Here is an 18,685-nt window from a genome sequence, read left to right as displayed (position 1 = left end):
CTCTGTTCACTTTGTTCTTTGATTAACATTAATGACAGACAGCATTAGTGGCTGCTGTCACTTTAAGGCTTGCCTTAATTTAAGGCTTGTGCATGAGAAAACCTTAACATTTTCTCACACGTTCATTTCAGACTTTATTTAACTCATTTAAGACTGCTCTTATGAGGATACTGGACAAAATGGAAATTTTGACATAATTGTGTGTGTTATTGTTCATTCAAGCATGAAAGAAAACAAAAAAATCACTGGCAACCAATTGGGAGACTTTAAAATTGGAGTAATATGTTCACGTTTACAGACCCCAATTAATTTTGCAAATAGCAACTTCAACCTGTGAGCAACTGAACAGATATAGCACAATATTGCACACTGTTATGATACTTTTATGGTGCTTTTGTTTCCTTTCTGAAACTTTAAAGCTCTACTCACCATTCATTGTGCGGTACATTGCTCAAAACTGTGCTCTGCAGATGAAAAACAAATAGGTTTAGGCATGTAGCCTAAAATTATCAATTAAAAAGAGTGATCAATTAAATGCATTAAAGTCTCTTAATTAATCTTTTCTTCGAAGAGATGCCATTTCAACATGATTGTATTGGGTTTTGCTTTTCTTCTGCGATTTAAAAAAAGGTATGACCTCACGAGAATAGCAAAACCTACCTACACACACACAGACAAAGCCCCACTGTTAAATAATGAAAGGTAAAAATGTGTTGACAGTCTGTTCTACTCTAGTGCCTCAGCCTGTAATTGTTATCACGAGGGACCTTTCATTCAGATGAGAGTGCGCGAACTGTCTCTTCAAAAAGTGAATTTTCAGCTTTTTTCATTTAATAACTCTCTATTGGCCTGCACAAAAACCTATTTTGCACTGTCATATGAGTCGCACTTGAAGTTTAACAGCATACATGTGTGGTTGTGTGCAGTTGTGTGTATGTTTGTCTCTGTTTAAAACGGAGTTCTGTTATCTGCGCTTTATGAGTGTGAAATTACAATAACTAGCAGGTGCTGTAAACAGAGTTGCCCCTCACAAAAAAAGCAAGACAAAAAAAGCACATTTTAGAAAGTAAAACATCCACATTAAACACCCACTTGTCAGTAGTAGCCTACACCACACAAACAGACTGCTGGAAATGAAGGGCTGATAGTGACCTCATGATAAACTGCGATAGCTGATGGCTAAGGCGGTTAGCGTCACTAAACCAAGGTTGAGATTCAGATAACTTGTGTAGGATTCTCTAGGCTTTTAGCATTTGCTGTTGTTGATGCTAGGGGTGAAATGAGAGTGCTAATTATACCGTAGTGTGTTGTCTTCTAATGTAGCAAGAGTGTCTGTTAGCATTGCAACAACTTTAGCATCATAAACCGGATGAATACTGCAAAGTCGTGAAGAAACTAAAGTAACAGCGGTTCTGAAAAATTCAGATAGATGCTAATGTATTGTTAATTCATGACTCACTTTGTAAGAACTGAAGCTGTTGCAGTTTTGGTCTGCCACTAAAATGAAAACACATTAGATAGGTGGGCTTTTCAGTTGGTGTCTGGTGGTGTGGGCAGCTCTGATGGCATGAGATCTGCAGGGGAAACACACACTGATTGGGCGGAAGCAAATGTCCTAACTGAGAAATAAATAAATACGAACATCTGTTAGCCCTCAGGCATCATTTCAAAACGCATGCAATGAGTAGAGAGAGAACAGAGAGGTGATAAAAACAGGGTTGAGAGAGAGAGAGAAAGATGTACAGTCGTTTGCACACTCTGGCAGTTTGATGAAATGAACAACTTTGAGAAAAGGTTTCTTTTATTTAAGAACTCATTTATAATTTATTTTATTATTAATGAGGATGATCACCATGCGTCCTTAGTAATGAGCATACGAATCTTAGGACAGCTTTATTTTAACTTAGTTCAAAGTATTATTTGGCACATGTCCCACACAGTGCTGGCAATACAATTTGTTTGATAAATGCTTTCATGCATGTGCTGTTATGCAGTAAAACATTTTGGTTGGATGTTTCCCGGTATTTTAGACCAAATATTGGCGTATTATATTATATTATATTATATTATATTATATTATATTATATTATATTATATTATATTATATTATATTATATTATATTATATTATATTATATTATATTATATTATATTATTCTCCATGATTAAAAGAAACATTGTATTTTTTGACTGTTAATACATTAATTGATTTTTTTTTTTAAGGAAACTATTTTTATTTATAACATCAATTTCATTGATGATTCTACTTAACTTATTTTGTTAACTAATGGTAACAACTGGAACCTTATTGTAAAGTGTTCCCACTGTCCCTTTAAATCATGCTAAAATGTCAATATTTTTGCACCATGTATTCAGATTGCTTTAACATGGTCACCTGATTCATAGAATATCAAAATGGTAAGAGTGGCCACTCAACACCATGTTTTCAGCCGAAATGTGCTAAATAACCTCCTCTCTTCTGCTTTCCCTTCCTCCTGCCTCAAATCGTCGCTTGTTAGCTCGGGTCTTCGTCAGACTCTCAATCACACACGAGACCTTTGCTTCGTTTGCTCTGGCCCGCGCCTGACATTTCTCATTCTCATATGAAGACTTCACATTTTCCCTCGTTGGTGGAAGTCACTGCCTCCCTGACCTTTCTCTTTCCCAAGCTTTAATTAGGCTCATCTTGCCTGACCAGCTCCCCAATTCCACCCCGGCTCGGCTTTATCCCCCCTCGCCCCGCTGACAAGCTTGTATGGTCGTGTATGTGTCTTTGGAAAGATAATTGCCAGATAACAGGGGTTGATCTTTTTGGGGGGAAGAATTGTACTCATGTTTTCATGTAGAGGGAGAGCATGAAAGGATATGCACACGCAAAGAGAATAAAAGATGAAAAACGTACATGAAAGTATATTATAGGCAAAAGTCTTGTGTCAAAGCTAAAGAGCTCCACTATGAAAGATAAATGCTTTCTCTCTGCCTTGGCATTCATTTCTTCATTCTAAAATTTCGTAATATCACTTGTTATTTGATAATTCACAGTTTTGTATTTGTATACATGTACTGTATGTACTGTAAATTTAAAGGGGACCTATTATTCAAAATTGTGGTGTTTGAACATAGGGTTCAACCACCCTATAATGGTAAAAATCCACCCACTCCTCTTTTTTAATCCCCATAAATCATAAACAGTGTTTTAGAATAAGACATTTTCAATTTCTATACAATGTGACGTTACATTGCACAGGCCCCGCCCACTACTGCAGACGATCTCTGCCCTATTAACATAGACCCCGCCCTGAGTGAGCTGTACACAGTCCACTCTGTTTATCTCCTCGCCATAGCATTTAAAGGGATAGTTCACCTAAAAATGATAATTACCCAATGGTTTACTCGCCCTCAAGCCTTAGGTGTATATGACTTTCTTCTTTCAGATGAATATAATCAGTTTTATGTAAAAGGATGAGATTTTGAAGCCCGAAAAAGTGCATCCATCCATGATAAAAGTAAATCCATACGTCACTGGGGGGTTACTAAAGACCTTCTGAAGCGAAGCGATGCGTTTGTGCAAGAAAAATATACATATTTAAAACTTTACGAAAGAGTAAACCTTGACCTGACGCATTTATGAACACGGAAGCGCAGAGGATAGAGCAAAGCAAAACACCGGTCACAAATTAGAAGTCTAAAATGACAATTTTTAAAGAGAAATCTCAGAGGAGCTTGAGTTTGTTGCCCAGCCCTGTTTGTTTGAACCGCGAGAGGCGTCAAAGCTTAAGCTACACCTACATCCTACGTCATGCATCGTCAAATGTTACTCTTCTGGCCTAAGTCGACTTGCGTAGGCTCCGATTTTATTCTTCTGAAAGAAGAAAGTCATATAAGGCTTGAGGGTGAGTAAATCATGGGTAATTAAAATTGTTGGGTGAACTATTCCTTTAACACCAGCATTCAAGTAAGAAATTAATTCGTATTAAAGCTTCTAAAGTTATTCAATCAAGAGCAGTGAGTGATTTTCTGTTTTTCTTTTGTTGATTGATTCATATTAACAACATATATAGCAGTAGGTACTGTATATTGCGCTGCTGTCACTTTAATACACAGATCTAATATACACGTGATTTATTTACTTGCTGTTTACATTCACACACATAACCGACTGTTTATGTGAACTTTGTGTGTTTTTGACATAACTTTTTGTGTATTTGACAGATTAAGCGCAATAATATGTGAAAGAAAACTTAGTGTAATACTCACGGGACGCGCCGTCTGAAATCCAGCTTTCTGTGCACGTGCTTCGGATGTGTGCACTCAGGAAACCATATGTATAAGAAGTTTAGACTGATAGATATGCATGCAGATAATAATATTTCATGATGAAGAAGAACTGCAATGTCATGTGAGCGTGACCGCTATAGAGATGATAATCAAAACCAAACAGATGTTTTAGCTTTTGGCAGAGTATCAGAGGCACGCCCTCTTCTTGAAAGTGTTGTGGGGAGCAGCAGCTCATTTGCATTTAAAGATGCATGCACGAAAACAGCATATTTTTCCTTATACTCAAAAATAGGCATTTACAACATGGTATAATAAATAATCTGTGGGGTATTTTGAGCTGAAACTTCTGGGGACACCTGAGACTTATATTACATCTTGTAAAAAGGGGCATAATAGGTCCCCTTTAAAGTTGGAGTGTTTCGATAATTTTAAATGTATTCCATGCGAGCGCTGGAATGCTTGAGTCATAATCAGTTTTGCCTGTCGCCTGGCAACCCCATGAGTGCCCTTAAAGACAGCCCTACAACTGAGCCAGCAGCACAATCTTTCCTTTAGAGCAAGAGATTGTCTCTCCTAAGATAAAGATTTCAACATTTAGCTGATTTTCTTCGTGTTTTTAATCTCCCTGACCTTCAGCAACAGCAGTAAACTGCACATACAGCGTCTCAGCCACTAGATGGTGGTTATTCTTCAGTGTGGTGAACAGAGGTTTATGTGGCAAGTATATGCTTGTGAAGAGGGAGGGTGTGTGACACTGAGTTACTGCTTTTCTGAGTAACTGTGTATTTTCATTTATATCAAATGTGCTATGTCTATATAGAGCAGTATTTAATAAATGCATGTAACATGTGGTATTGACAATACTTATTACATGATCACTTCATCCATGTTTTTTGTTATTTTTTATGTTTTGATCTTGAAATGTTTCATCAAAATGTCAGAACTGGTGAAAACAACAGACTTCTCCCTAATGACATATGCAGGACTTCTCCAATCGTTAAGTGTGCTTAAACTCCGCCCACATCTCAAAATCCAATCAACAACCGATGGATAGAACCAAGTCCCTGCGCTACATCTTTTTATCTTTTTCGATTAAACGTTTCACCCAGATGTACCACAATACAGAAAAAATCTGTCGCTATACTTCCGTTTCATCGCAACTTTAAATGAACATCAAGTTGAGAATTTCAAACTAGAGAGATAATATGTATAAACTGACTCGTTATGGAACATATGGCCTCTCATTAGTGATTCTAAACCATTTAGATTTGTTCTCATAACTTTAGACTTTAGATACTTTTACTGAATCATTCAAGAAAATTTTAATTTATTTTATTTTACTTTATTTTATCTTTTTTTAATCTTTTTTTATTTTATCATTATCATCATTTAGAAGACATTTTATAAGAATTTGTTTTGCTTTGTCCAAACAATTTTATGTATATGTATGTGTGTATATATATATATATATATATATATATATATATATATATATATATTAGTGGATTCCACAGAAGAAAGAAAGTCATGCAAGTTTGCGATGACGTGAGGGTGAATTCACTTTTGGGTGAATTATCCCTTTAAGGACAAGAGAAGGAAAATTTATTGAGAATCTTTTAATGTTGTTCAGAGCTGAAACACATAGCTACTATCTTTCTCCCACAAACACACACACTCCTCTCCAATGACCGGCCCGTATAACCCAGCACCTCATTCTCCCAAGACAACCTTAAATAACAGCGCCTTGGATGTTTTGTGAACACCTTGAGCACTCACCTGGGACCCGACACAGCATTTCACCCTAATTGGTCAGTTCTCCTGTGAGCAAACAATAGCCTTGGTTAATAAGGCAATATGGACGAGTTCACCACCTGCATCCCTAATAAGAGCAGAACAAAACAACAACAATACAGCTCTGAGTTCAGGGAGCACATTCAGTCCTCATCTCTGGCATCAGCAAGGAAGTAAAAGTGACTTACCGCTCAGTCGTTTCTGGGCTGGATAAGGAATAAAAATGCAGCCCACCTGTGCAAACCTAGGTGTGTGTGTGTGTCGTGAAAACATAAGCGTAAGCTCTGAAAGGCCAACCAGCTTGGTTTACAGTTTTTTAATGAGGTTTAGTCATCAGTGAGAGTTACCACCATCAAACAAACCAAATGTGGGACGATTACTAAGTTTGGGTGGACATGTTACCAACACTAAAACATAACTTGAAACCGTTATATAATGTCTATAAACACTGGCTACCTCAGTTGCTGTGATTTTATCAACCTGGCCATCCTCCTTGGATATAGAGCTGGTAAGTCCCGCCCATCCGTAAAACCCCAAGTGGACCTCTAGGTTGAAAAATCATCAATGCAAGTGAATGTGAGAAAATAATTATTTTCTGGTCCCGTTTGAATTGTACCATGAATGTGAACATATGTTGTCTGTGAATTTTTTATATAATTTTTCATGTTACGAGTTTGACAGTATATTGTATGATTCTTTGGCTAGCAGTTGTGGAAAAGACATAACGAGAAAGACTACATGTCGCCTATGTGACGTCACCCCATAACACATTTTCCCTCCACTTGTCAAATCACGGTGCTAATGCTGCGATAATCTATGGAGACAGATCGAGATGCCTGTGTGTTTTGTACCCAAATGTCACCATTCAAACCAAATGGGCTGTTCTTTCTTCAAACGCGTCGAAAGCAGCGAAGAGTTGTAGTCCACAAAGTGCTCTCAGACAAAGTCTAACCATATCAAACTTCTACCCGCTAAATTGTAGCATTCTTCACACGCAAAATTATATAAAAAATTCACAGACAACATATGTTCACATTCATGGCAAAATTCAAACGGGGCCAGAAAATAATTATTTTCTCACATTCACTTGCATTGACGATTTTTCAACCTAGAGGTCCAGTGGGGTTAGCGGAAGGGGCGGGACTTACCAGCTCTATAATAAGGTACGATTCCATTGACTGGACGTTTCTTTCTGTTGTTCCTCTTTCTTGTGTGATTCACATGTGCTGTTCCTCCATGTGAAATAGAAAAGCTGCTTTTACACAGACTGCAAAACCCTCTTTCGGTATCCCCTTCTATGGCCTCACCCAAGTATATGTCCTAGCCCAATCTTTACTAAAAGAACATTTTGGGCCCTATCTTGCACCCAGCGCAATTGACTTTGTACACATGTATCATTCCTATTTTGCACCCGCACACAGCGGACTTTTCCCTCCACAGACGCACGTCGGTAAATTAGGAAATTAAATTGCACTCCCGGGGGCGGTTCAGCGCAAAGAGGAGGCGTGTTCCGGCGCAAACGTTCACTGGTGCTATTTTGCAGGTTTAGAAAACAATTCCGCCACATGTTAGCATGCGTTGGCATGTTATTCATATGCTATTTTAAGGGCGCATGCTTGGCCATAATCAATGTAGCGTGTGCACAACGCGCGTGCACTTTGCTTATCTCATCTACACACAGATGCAGCAGTTCTCATTTTTAGAAAACCATACATTATCACAAGGAAAAATAATAACACACGAGGGAAATCATTGTTGTGTCCATTAAGATGTGAAAAAATAGGCATAAATCTAGCTCACACATTTACCCAAATTACGCCTGGCAAATCCGCCGTTATAATAGCAATCCGCCATGGAACAAGCGCGCCTGCTCTTAAAGGGAATGTGAGATGTCGCTCTGATTGGTTTATTTCACGTTACGCCCAAACCACACCTATGAATAATGAAGCTACTTCAGACCAACCCATTTTAGATTTGCGTCGGGCGCAAGAGTCATTTATCCCGCCGGTATAATAGCAACAGCGCCCAAGACCCGCCCACAAAGTTACTTGCGTTTCGCGCTTGATACTTCCGTTTCAGATCGTTAAAATAGGGCCCTTTATCTTTTTTGTTGCCATTATGTTGCCTTGTAACATTTTAATTTACCGAATCATCCATTTGTTTTCTGACAGGGAACACGTGGAACGAATCACCGCTTCACATTTTGATTGACAGCCGTCACAACCTAGTGACTGCGTGCGTTTACCTCTTTCTTTTCAACCATTGGATAGGATTTAAAAAAACAGTTGTTGTATTTGTTCTTCTGACGAAGCGCTGTTAAATATAGGTGAAAAACTATATATATTATACAAAAAGAACAAATAAAATGCTTTCTTAAAAAGGCAAAAGAACGCATGCACGTTTTCTTAATATGATAATTAAAAACCAACAGACTAATGAAAATGCGGGACATTTTCTCAATATGCGACGTGCGGGACAAAGGGTGAAAATGCTGTGTGGTACAACACAAAGCGGTGTGTGTTTTGTGTATGTGTGTTCATTCTCTTAAATAAGGACTGTAAAGCCTGACTGTGCAAGCTTGTGTACACATTTTTAATGAGACACATCTGATTGTCCTCATGGTCAATGATGTTATAATAGCATTCACTATCTATGGTGCTGTGTTGCCTTATGGCAACATGATTTTTTTTCTTTGACTTTCTTGACTTTCTAAATAAAATAAAGACTAAGACTTTCCTTTTTAAATGTTTGCTATTAAATATATTTCTGGATAATTAAAAATGTTTGTTTATTCTTTAAATAAACGCAAGAATTAAGAATCCGTTCTCTCGTTTTAGTAAATTGTGGGCACGATTTACCAATTCATTCACTCGTTTTACTTAAATTATGGCCACACGATTTATTAATTTGTTCCCTTTTTTAGTAAATTGTGGCCATGTTGAACTAATTCCTTCTCCCCATTCCTTCATTTTGATTTAGCCTATTTAATAGTTGTCTGTTTAGAATCGTGGGAGAATCGAGATCTCTGTATAGAGATATGTATCAATTTATCCAGAATCCAGCTTTAGTAGGGTGGTTGGTAAGTAATTGAAACTATCTTTGCTCAAAAACCTTGACCAAAGTACTGCAAAACTAAATTCCCTGCTGTTTTTTTTTTAGTTACTGGTTTATGTGCAGTGGTGCAAAGTAAGTGACACTTGTTTGAATCTGAATTTTCTAGCTTAGAAGACCATTTATCCAAGTCAGGTTAGCGGTAAAAAAAAAAAGGCATTGATGACCGACCTCGTTATGGTCAGGATTTACAGGAGTTAGACAATCCAATTAGTTTAAGATGGAGCCGAAACATGTTTCTAATTTCATTAATATTCTATCAGAGCCAAAGTATCACTGCACAGCGGGACTCAAAGATTCTCCAGCACACTCTCCAGGCGTCTCTCCAGCCACCTCATCTGCTGCTTCATTAACCTTTGTCTTCCCAGAAACCTCTGCTCTTATGCTTCAAGTCACTGATAGGGACTTAACATAGAGAATCAGAGGAAAGATACGGAGGTGGATTTTGCAAGGCTGCATGAGTAAGGAGACGGAGAAAAGAAGATAAAATTAATTGCCCTTGGTAATGTGCGACTCGCATTATAAAAGCGAAGTCGACAAGGCCAGTGCAGACCATCTTTAATTTGATCTCAAACCAAAATGACTTGTTCTTGAATTATCTGCATTTCACTTTTATAGTGCCGATCAAAGGTATGCGAAATAGCAAAATCGGTATTTCATTTTTTAGCTACATTTCTTTGGAGCACCCGCAGATTCGCACTCTTAGATTCTTTCTTTTCTTTGCTAGCTGTGCCTTCCTTCTGTTTCTGCACAACTGAAGGTCAAAAGAGAACGCGAGAGACACATGCACCTTCACCTGCATATTGTATTTTCATATGTCTATGTCAGGTGTAGAAATGCAGATGGAGAGGCTTTTATCCATAAGAGAGCATATGACAGCTTGTATGACTGATATGTCCACTTTCTGTTCAGCACGGCGGATTTTAGCACGATCTGAATACAATCTGAGCATGCTTGACTTAAAGGGACAGTTCACACTAAAATGAAAATGTCAAAAAAAATTAGACCCTGGTATTAAAACCCCGTCAGATGTGTTCGTAGTTTTTGAGTGAATGGTCCATGATTTAATGGCTACATATATCCCCCGCTGTGTTGGCATTGCACATTATGGTTTATTTTTTTATTTTTTTTTACTTTGGATGACTATAGTATCTTATAAAGCTGCATGTAACCTGCACTCTAAAAACACTTGGTTAACACTTGTTTTTAACCCAAGGGCTGGGTAAATATAGGACCGAACACACGTTGGGTTAATTTCACCCAGCAAATTGGGTTATTTATTTAACCCAACATTTTTACTGTAATACTAGCTTATTTGTTTACTTCACACATAAATTAATGATTACGGATTAACTTCAAAAAAAAAAAAAAATACTCCACACAACCACTGGTTTGCATGATAATTTATTTATTTTTTATCTTTTTTTACAGTATGGCATATTTCATACACTCTAAAAAATGCTGGGTTAAAACAACCCAATTTGGGTTATTTGGCAACCCAGCGCTGGGTAAATATTGGACAAAACAGCCCGATCTCACGGGAAAACGTACAAATTCTACGAGGTGGCTTATTCGTACGAATTCATACGACCTGACTCGTACGAATTAGTAAGATTTTTGCAAAATCGTAGATATTTTACGAATTGGCCAATTCGTATGAATTCATACGAATGACCTACCCCTGACCCCGCCCTTAAACCTACCCATCACGTGGGTTTAGACAAATCGTACAAATTCGTACGAGTGAGGTCGTACGAATTAGTACGAATTAGCCAACTTTTTATCATTCGTACGAATTTGTACGAATTGGTCGTGAGATAGCGTTGGACAAAACACATGCTGGGTTATTTTGACCCAGCAGGTTGGGTTTTTATACATTAACCCATCTGCTGGGTTGTTTTTAATCAGTGCTGGGTCAAACAGCCCCCATGCTACAGGTTATTCATTTTAGATAATAATAAAAAAAACGAATAAAAACAAAACAAAAATATTAATAACAATAATAACACTACTGTTTATTGATTCAATAGGCTCTATGCACGAACGCTGCTGACGTATTTCCGGTAGGATCTCAGCCAGCGTCTTTACTTCCACATAGCGCGTTCTATAGGACAATTCACTTCAATAAAAATCATTTTCTCAGAAACGGAGACAACGATTTTAGAAACTGATTCGCTAGTCGGATTTCGCGCGATATGAGAGAATACTCACCCTCAAAGTTGTTGATGTAGCTCGTAATTTATAATTTAAAGAACTTCTCTTTTTTACTCATATGTGTGACAGTTTAACTGCCTCACAATATTGTTAACTTCATTCACGTTAACCGCTGGAAGTTTTTGTAAACAGCGAGTGTAATTTGCCATTATCTCCACCTAATGCAAAAACTGCTTCTGACGCAGCACCGGATGTAACTGGGCGGGCTGAGACAAAACGCGGAAGCGATCGTGCATAGAGCCTATTAAAGTGTTTATTCCAGGAAATTAATATAATCATAAATACATTCATCATGTTAAAAAAACAAAAACAGTTAGACATCTGCAACATAAACGGAGGCCCACAAAAATCATTTGTGCTAAAATGTTGGTATGTTAAAAGATTATAAAATGGTAAGATTCTAAAAATTCAAAACTCTACACTTATACACTGTAAAATAGCCAATAGCTAAAGATTCTCTTCACAAAGAATACAATAAAAAAACACGTAAGTACATACATTGCAATTCATTTTAAATAAGCACTCATTTAGTCCTGTGTAGCAAAATAAAAACATGAAACTCTATACTGCCCTACAAAGCAAAAAGGCAGTAACTGCATTTTTGGTCAAAAATGAGTTATTATCATTTTCATGACATTCAAGGCATCCTTTGTTATGTGACAAAACATCTTATCTCAAATGTGTGTCGTTTTGGAGAAAAATGGTAATAGTTTTTGGAGAATCTGTAGTTACTGCCTTTTTCCTTGGTATGGTGCCACGTTTTTGGTAAGTAATACAAAGCAAATGTACAAAGCAAGAATACAGTAACTGCAAAATAGGGGTAAAATATCAAATTAAATATGAGGATTGATATGTACAAAGAGTAAGCTAATATAAAGTAACAAAACAGCCACATGTCCAATAATCTACCTACAACTACTTAGGCTGGATGACAGAATAACTTTAAAGTCATTTTTCTCAGTTCTGCACTCTGCGTAGTTACTGCCTTTTTGCTTTGTAGGGCAGTATACCTATAAACTGTAAAATAGCCTAGCTAAAAATTATCTTCACAAAAAGATTAAAAAAAAATAATAAAAAAACTCAACTGTTCCAGAGTTTCCCCATTCAGTTCAACATAACTTCTTGTTGAATTTCTGACTTCTTTGACTAATGTTACTTAACGTTAGGATAGTTTTAATAAAACAGGGTTGCTCACCTTTACGCTCGCTCCTGCTTGAACCTCTCGTCCTCCTGTTGACGAAGTGATTTGAACAGTGTGGACAAAAGCGCGCGACTCGCGAGGAGGTAAGCGCTGGGTCAAAATTTCTAAAACAAACCCAAATGCTGCCTGGGTCATTGTCAGCTGATTACGGAGAAAATAACCCAGCAACATAGTCAAAATGCTCAACCCAGCATTTGGGTTTAAAAAATAACACAGCATTTTTTAGAGTGGTTTACATACATTTAATATCGTTTATCGTCTTATGGGTCTTTTTTTTATTATTATTGAGATGTATACATATGAATAGGTGAATAAAAAAGCTTTCCATTGATGTATGATTTGTTAGGATAGGACAATATTTGGCTGAGATACAGTTATTTGAAGGTGCAAAAATTTGCTATATATATAAAACCGCTATATTACACACTACATGGAAGATAATATTCAAAAAGCATAATAGGGGCACTTTAAGTATTTTGTCCAAAAATGCCTGAAGAGCACCACAAAGTATCATAAAAAATGGTGTAATTATATTACAAGTCTTATAAACCCAGCATTTAGCATTATAGGCCTAAAGGCACCCTTATTTTTAATGGAGTTTTTCAGGATTGGCCTTTTTGGTGCTTAAAATGGCTGGCCGCTCATTAACTTTTGACTTAAGTGATTGTAGTGTTCATTTAAGCTCGCTTTGCAAGAGTACACATTTTTATTAATCATCCAAACTTTCAGAACCCAGCCAGACGAGACTTAGCATGAAGGCCTACTGCCATAAAATTCACCTCCAATATGGGCTAGCGTATCATAAAAATGCATAACGGCAATCAAATGTTTGCTTCTTTAAAAGAGAGCAAAGCATCCACCAATGAAGCAACCCACTGATTGGTTGGCATCTGGGTCATGTTTGGTGATGATTGATGAGCGCGTGTTCTGGGTTTCCGTCGCTATGGTTAGCATTAGCATGTCCCGTTTGACGAATGGTCTGGTGAGCTCTGCTGCACTGCTCTACTTAATAATGCTATTGCCCCGGAGAGATGGGTCAAGAACGCAATTGAAATGGAAACCGATTCTGAGGTGGACACTAATGTTTTATGTGCCAAGGAAGAAACAAGACGGTTCTTGACCAAGTTGCACTGACCCGTATTACATGAGCAAGAGGGCTATTGATCTGTTAATATAATCGAAGCTTGTGTCCATAAAATTGCTATGAGAAGAGTCCATATCCGGCCTGTTTAAGGCTTTACAAACTAATGGAAAAGAAAAAAAAAAGACCCTAAAGCAATTCTCCTGTGGAGCTCAGACACACACTTACACACACTCCTTAGACCCTGAAACCTCCAGCTCTCTGTCAGTGATAAGGTTTTGAAATGGTTCAGCCTTGCCAATTTAATTATATTTGAGGCTGATTATATTTATTTTCAAAACTGGCACAAACTTAAGACTGGTGGCACTCTTAAATAGAAAAGAAAAAAAAGCTCTTGGGAAATTATAGATTTAACAGTGTGACTGCGCTTTAGGGTGAGTTAAAGTGTGTGCACGCTGGTGCCGTAATGAATTACTCATTGGAGTGTGTTACAAGATTGACAGCGTTAAAGAGATTTATGCTTGTGATCCACTGCGATTATGATGAGATCAAACCAAGCAAATCAGGGATTGGAAATGAAGATATCACATTTAACATGAGGCGGTGCTGCCACAACTTTAAAAGTGTTCATTAAGACTTGCAAATTAGGAACACGGTTTGTGAGTTCACCAAATTAATGAGCTTCCTGTCTTGTATAGGAAATACAAATTGAGATGCAGTGTTGATAATGTTTTATTTTATTATTAGAATGTTCCACGTTCAATACGTACATGTAAAATCGAAATCTATCAACAGGATTCACTTTCAAATGTATTTGTTTTATATCTTATATAGGCTATCAAACGGTAACATACTGTATATAAAACAATTTGAGGCTGCATTTATTAATAAAGTAATATTGTAATGAAAGGCTGTGCTGGATCGTGAATAAGTCACGGCTGAAGGACGTAGTTAGCTTATTGCTTTTATAAAAGCTTATTGCTTTTATAAAACGGTTACCACACAATGGAAATATTAAAGCAAAAAAATATGTATCAATACTTTCATGAAGTAAAATCACTAAAAGCCTTCCTTCCACTGGAAAAAAATAGTCCCTGACTGTGAACAGCAACAGAAGTTAAATACATTATTTCGCCATTAGATGGTGACAAATATTGCCTTTATGAGTGAGTCAGTCAGTAGAAAAGACTTTTATTTTAAAAAGATTGAAACTTGTGAACACGGAGAAGCAAGACGCAACTGACAAATGAGTAACTTCAGTGTTACGGCACGTGAAAACCCCTTAACTGTTAAAAGGACAAGATATCACAGCGGACATTCAAACAGATATTTTATTACGAATATGGGACTGACCTGAGGGAAAATGCTACTGTAAATAAAGGTACACTCACTTACTCGATCTCTAACAATACTCCACTCTATAAGCATCAATGAACAATATCATTGAGAACATGTGTTTACGTTGCTAAGAGTGGTTGCTAGGGGTGTTGTGTTGTGTAGTGATACCAGAGCCCGTCTACGGAGATCCTGGCCACTCCCTATTAAGTCCTATTGTACCGAATTTTGGTTGTAGTTCCACCAGAGTTCCACTGGGGGCGATCGCCATGAGTGCAAAATGAATGGGAGTCTATGGAGCTAGACGGCTAAATTTGTCTCTTTAACCCGATTGTCGTTGAGAAATCTCAGATTTGATTGTAGGGTTATAGGTCGAAAGTTGAATGAACAAGTACTTATGTCCTTTCGATTTCTTACAGGTTGAGTTGTTGTTGCCCATAACACGCTAGCATTCTGCTAATGAACGCTGATTGGCAGAGGTGTCAAGTAACGAAGTACAAATACTTCGTTACCTTACTTAAGTAGAAATTTGGGGTATCTATACTTTACTGGAGTAATTATTTTTCAGACGACTTTTTACTTCTACTCCTTACATTTTCACGCAATTATCTGTACTTTCTACTCCTTACATTTTAAAAATAGCCTCGTTACTCCTATTTAATTTCGGCTTGTTTTCATTCCGGCTTGTCGTCGTAAAAAAATTACACAAACGGTTTAGATCTGAGTCCCGCCTCCTGAATACACATCGCTAAACTGATTGGCGGTGTGGTGTCTGTCAAACTTGTGAGAGGCTGTAGTCACATTTGGTTGTGCGAAGCGCCAAAACTCCTCCGAAGGAAACCTACATGCGGTAAGAAATCGGGGCAAATCGCGTCAATTATTGATTCACACACACACACACAGAGAGAGAGAGAGAGAGAGAGAGAGAATTAATTGCATTTTTTTCCTTACATTACTTTTACTTTTATACTTTAAGTAGTTTTGAAACAAGTACTTTTATACTTTTACTTGAGTAAAAAGCTTGAGTTGATACTTCAACTTCTACCGAAGTCTTTTTAAACCCTAGTATCTATACTTCTACCTGAGTAATGAATGTGAATACTTTTGACACCTCTGCTGATTGGTCAGTGAAGGACTGATTACGACCAGAGATACCGCTTGATGGCATCGTGTGTGTGTGTGTGTGTGTGTGTGTGTGTGTGTGTGTGTGTGTGTGTGTGTGTGTGTGTGTGTGTGTGTGTGTGTGTGTGTGTGTGTGTGTGTGTGTGTGTGTGTGTGTGTGTGTGTGTGTGTATTTTCGGCGTGGTCTTTTAAAACAATTAAACAAAAACTCTTCTAGCACGTGTATTTACCTGTGTCAGCTGTGTTGTCGATGCCTCGAGAGAAAACAAAGTGCAGAGCGCGAAAGCACCAAAGTGACCGAAGGATTGCCGTAAATCAGTATCTCTGGTCGTACGATGTGTATGACGTCATTGACATTTTAAAAGACTTTTTAAAGCAAATAAGTGACTCTAAAAAATCTAACACCCTGCAATGTGTAATTTCTTTGCATCTCCTTTCGAATACAATTTTCAAATTACTAGACAAAAAATTATATCCTGAGAAAAGTGGATTTTGATGGGTATAGCTCCATAGACCTCCATTCATTCTGCACTCGTCCTGTGAGCGCCCTCATATGGAACCAGAGTGGAACTGCAACCAGTTCAGAAGCCGGAAGTGTACTGAGAGTGGAAGTTCTCCCCTTATTAGACATTCTCTGGTGATACATAGAACTGTTGGGTGAAGCGTCACAGCTGTATTTTTTTCGTGAATAAAACACAGCTATTGACCGATCAGAATCAAGAACTGGAAATTACTGTTTTATAAATACTGTATATTGTAGATGTAATATATTGCATAACTTGCATAATTTTTTTAGTTAAACAGAATATGTTTTAATGAGGCATACATTTATGCACTGGTCTTGTTATTGCCATCTCTCACCATTCAACAACGTCTGTTTGAAGAAAACATCACAGGAGGAGCTCATCACGTCCACTAGCTGAGGCATTTGGTCTCTGAGGGACAGTGAAGGAACTATGTAGAGACTAAGAATCTCTTGTCTGTGTTTCAGATCATGTTGCTGACAGATCCAGAGGTGGAGAGCAGTTTGCTCATCAGCTCAGATGAAGGCGCCACCTATCAAAAATACCGTCTCAACTTCTACATCCTCAACCTGTTGTTTCATCCTGAGCAGGAGGACTGGATCCTTGCTTATGGCCACGACCAGAAGGTGCACAATCATTTTAGCTAAATAAATCCTGGAAAAAAATATGGCAAACATCTAATTATGGGGGATAGCATTCAGAAAGGCACTCTTTATGTGGTTCTCTAATTATCAAGCCGTTTTATTGCCAAATATATAACCTAATTCATGAAAGATAACGGAAAAAAACACATTTGTAGTATTTGCACACTTGATAAACATTCAAGGCACAAACTGCAAAGCAAGACATTATAATAATGAAACGCATGCGTGAAAATGGATGCCAATCTATATTTGGGAATGAAATATGTCCTCTAAGGGCAATTATCAATGTGAGAGGAAATACGTCTTAAAGAGACAATTTCACTGAGTTTAAAGTTGGCAATTAAGACAATTTATGGATCCCCAGTCGCAAGGAATTACCATTAATTATTTGCTTTCGAGCTCATGGTGTAGGGCTAATAAATTATGAAAAAAATGTACTCTTCTGAAAAGATTGTTTAATCATCATATTTAATCATATCATAAAATAGTTTAACTATTCAAGAGTTGTTTTTTTTTTTTTTTTCTGATGCAACTGAATCATTTTAACTCCCCTAATTTTGGATTATATTCATTTCTTAATTGATTTCATTTTTTTTTTCTACCCCTTGATGTGGATCTAAATTATATAAATGATTAGGATTATGAACACACAATTTAAAAAAAGGTTTTCTTCACCAAATGTATATTCAAATAGAACAATGGGGGAATAAATCAGACAAATGACCTTTCACTGTGACATGCAATATAATCAAATAACGTTGATGATAGTTTAAAGTCTCGAGCGATGGTGTTAGAAAGCATTGACTTTAATTTTGACAAATCAACATTGACTTCACCCTTGAAAGATGGCCACTGCGAATGAATTACAATTAAATGAACACAATCAAAAAGAATTATCAGCCAATTGAAGGCTAACAGTTGACTGTTTGCACAATGCACATGACTAGCCATGGTTAAGCTGCGAAAGCAAACAGCACAAAAAGAAAACAATCACTAATTAAACCCTATCAAAATCTATGCCACAAATAAATGCTTTATTAATTAGTGTTTGCAGAGTTATACCACAGTGTCATTGGCAAAGTTCCTGAGGTTTATTTTATTATAACAGTAAACATGAGAGAGGAAACAAGCTGAAATGAAAAGCTCAGTAGCCTTTATTGGTGAACATATTCGCTTATAAAAAACGCTTATACCAGACTAAAACATATTCAATATAGGCCTACAATATTAGGCTGGGAGACCGGTTTGAACCAGCTAAGACCAGTTAAGGCTAATTTAAGCTGTTGTTTTCTCTTCGTTTCTTCGTTTAGTTTGATCCCGTTTGTCTATGTCTAAATTTGATCAAGCTCCATCCACCCACAGTCAGGTTGTTATATTGGATACAA

General features: G+C 37.3%; 1 protein-coding gene across 3 annotated transcripts in view; it reads left to right on the top strand.

Moving 5' to 3' along the window:
• The window catches only part of sorcs1 (sortilin-related VPS10 domain containing receptor 1), a 210,874-nt gene that overhangs the window by 138,155 nt on the left and 54,034 nt on the right, over positions 1–18,685 (top strand). For all 3 annotated transcript variants that reach the window (XR_014626496.1, XM_084402210.1, XM_084402211.1), the window contains exon 4: positions 17,124–17,282. Coding sequence is in view for 2 of the 3 variants with exons in the window: in XM_084402210.1 (XP_084258336.1) it covers positions 17,124–17,282 (159 nt within the window). In the remaining variant the exon portion in view is untranslated. The remainder of the gene's footprint in view (positions 1–17,123; positions 17,283–18,685) is intronic.

Source organism: Rutilus rutilus, assembly GCF_951802725.1.
Source record: "Rutilus rutilus genome assembly, chromosome: 2".
NCBI lineage: Eukaryota > Metazoa > Chordata > Actinopteri > Cypriniformes > Leuciscidae > Rutilus > Rutilus rutilus.
This window is presented reverse-complemented; position numbering and strand designations above follow the sequence as displayed.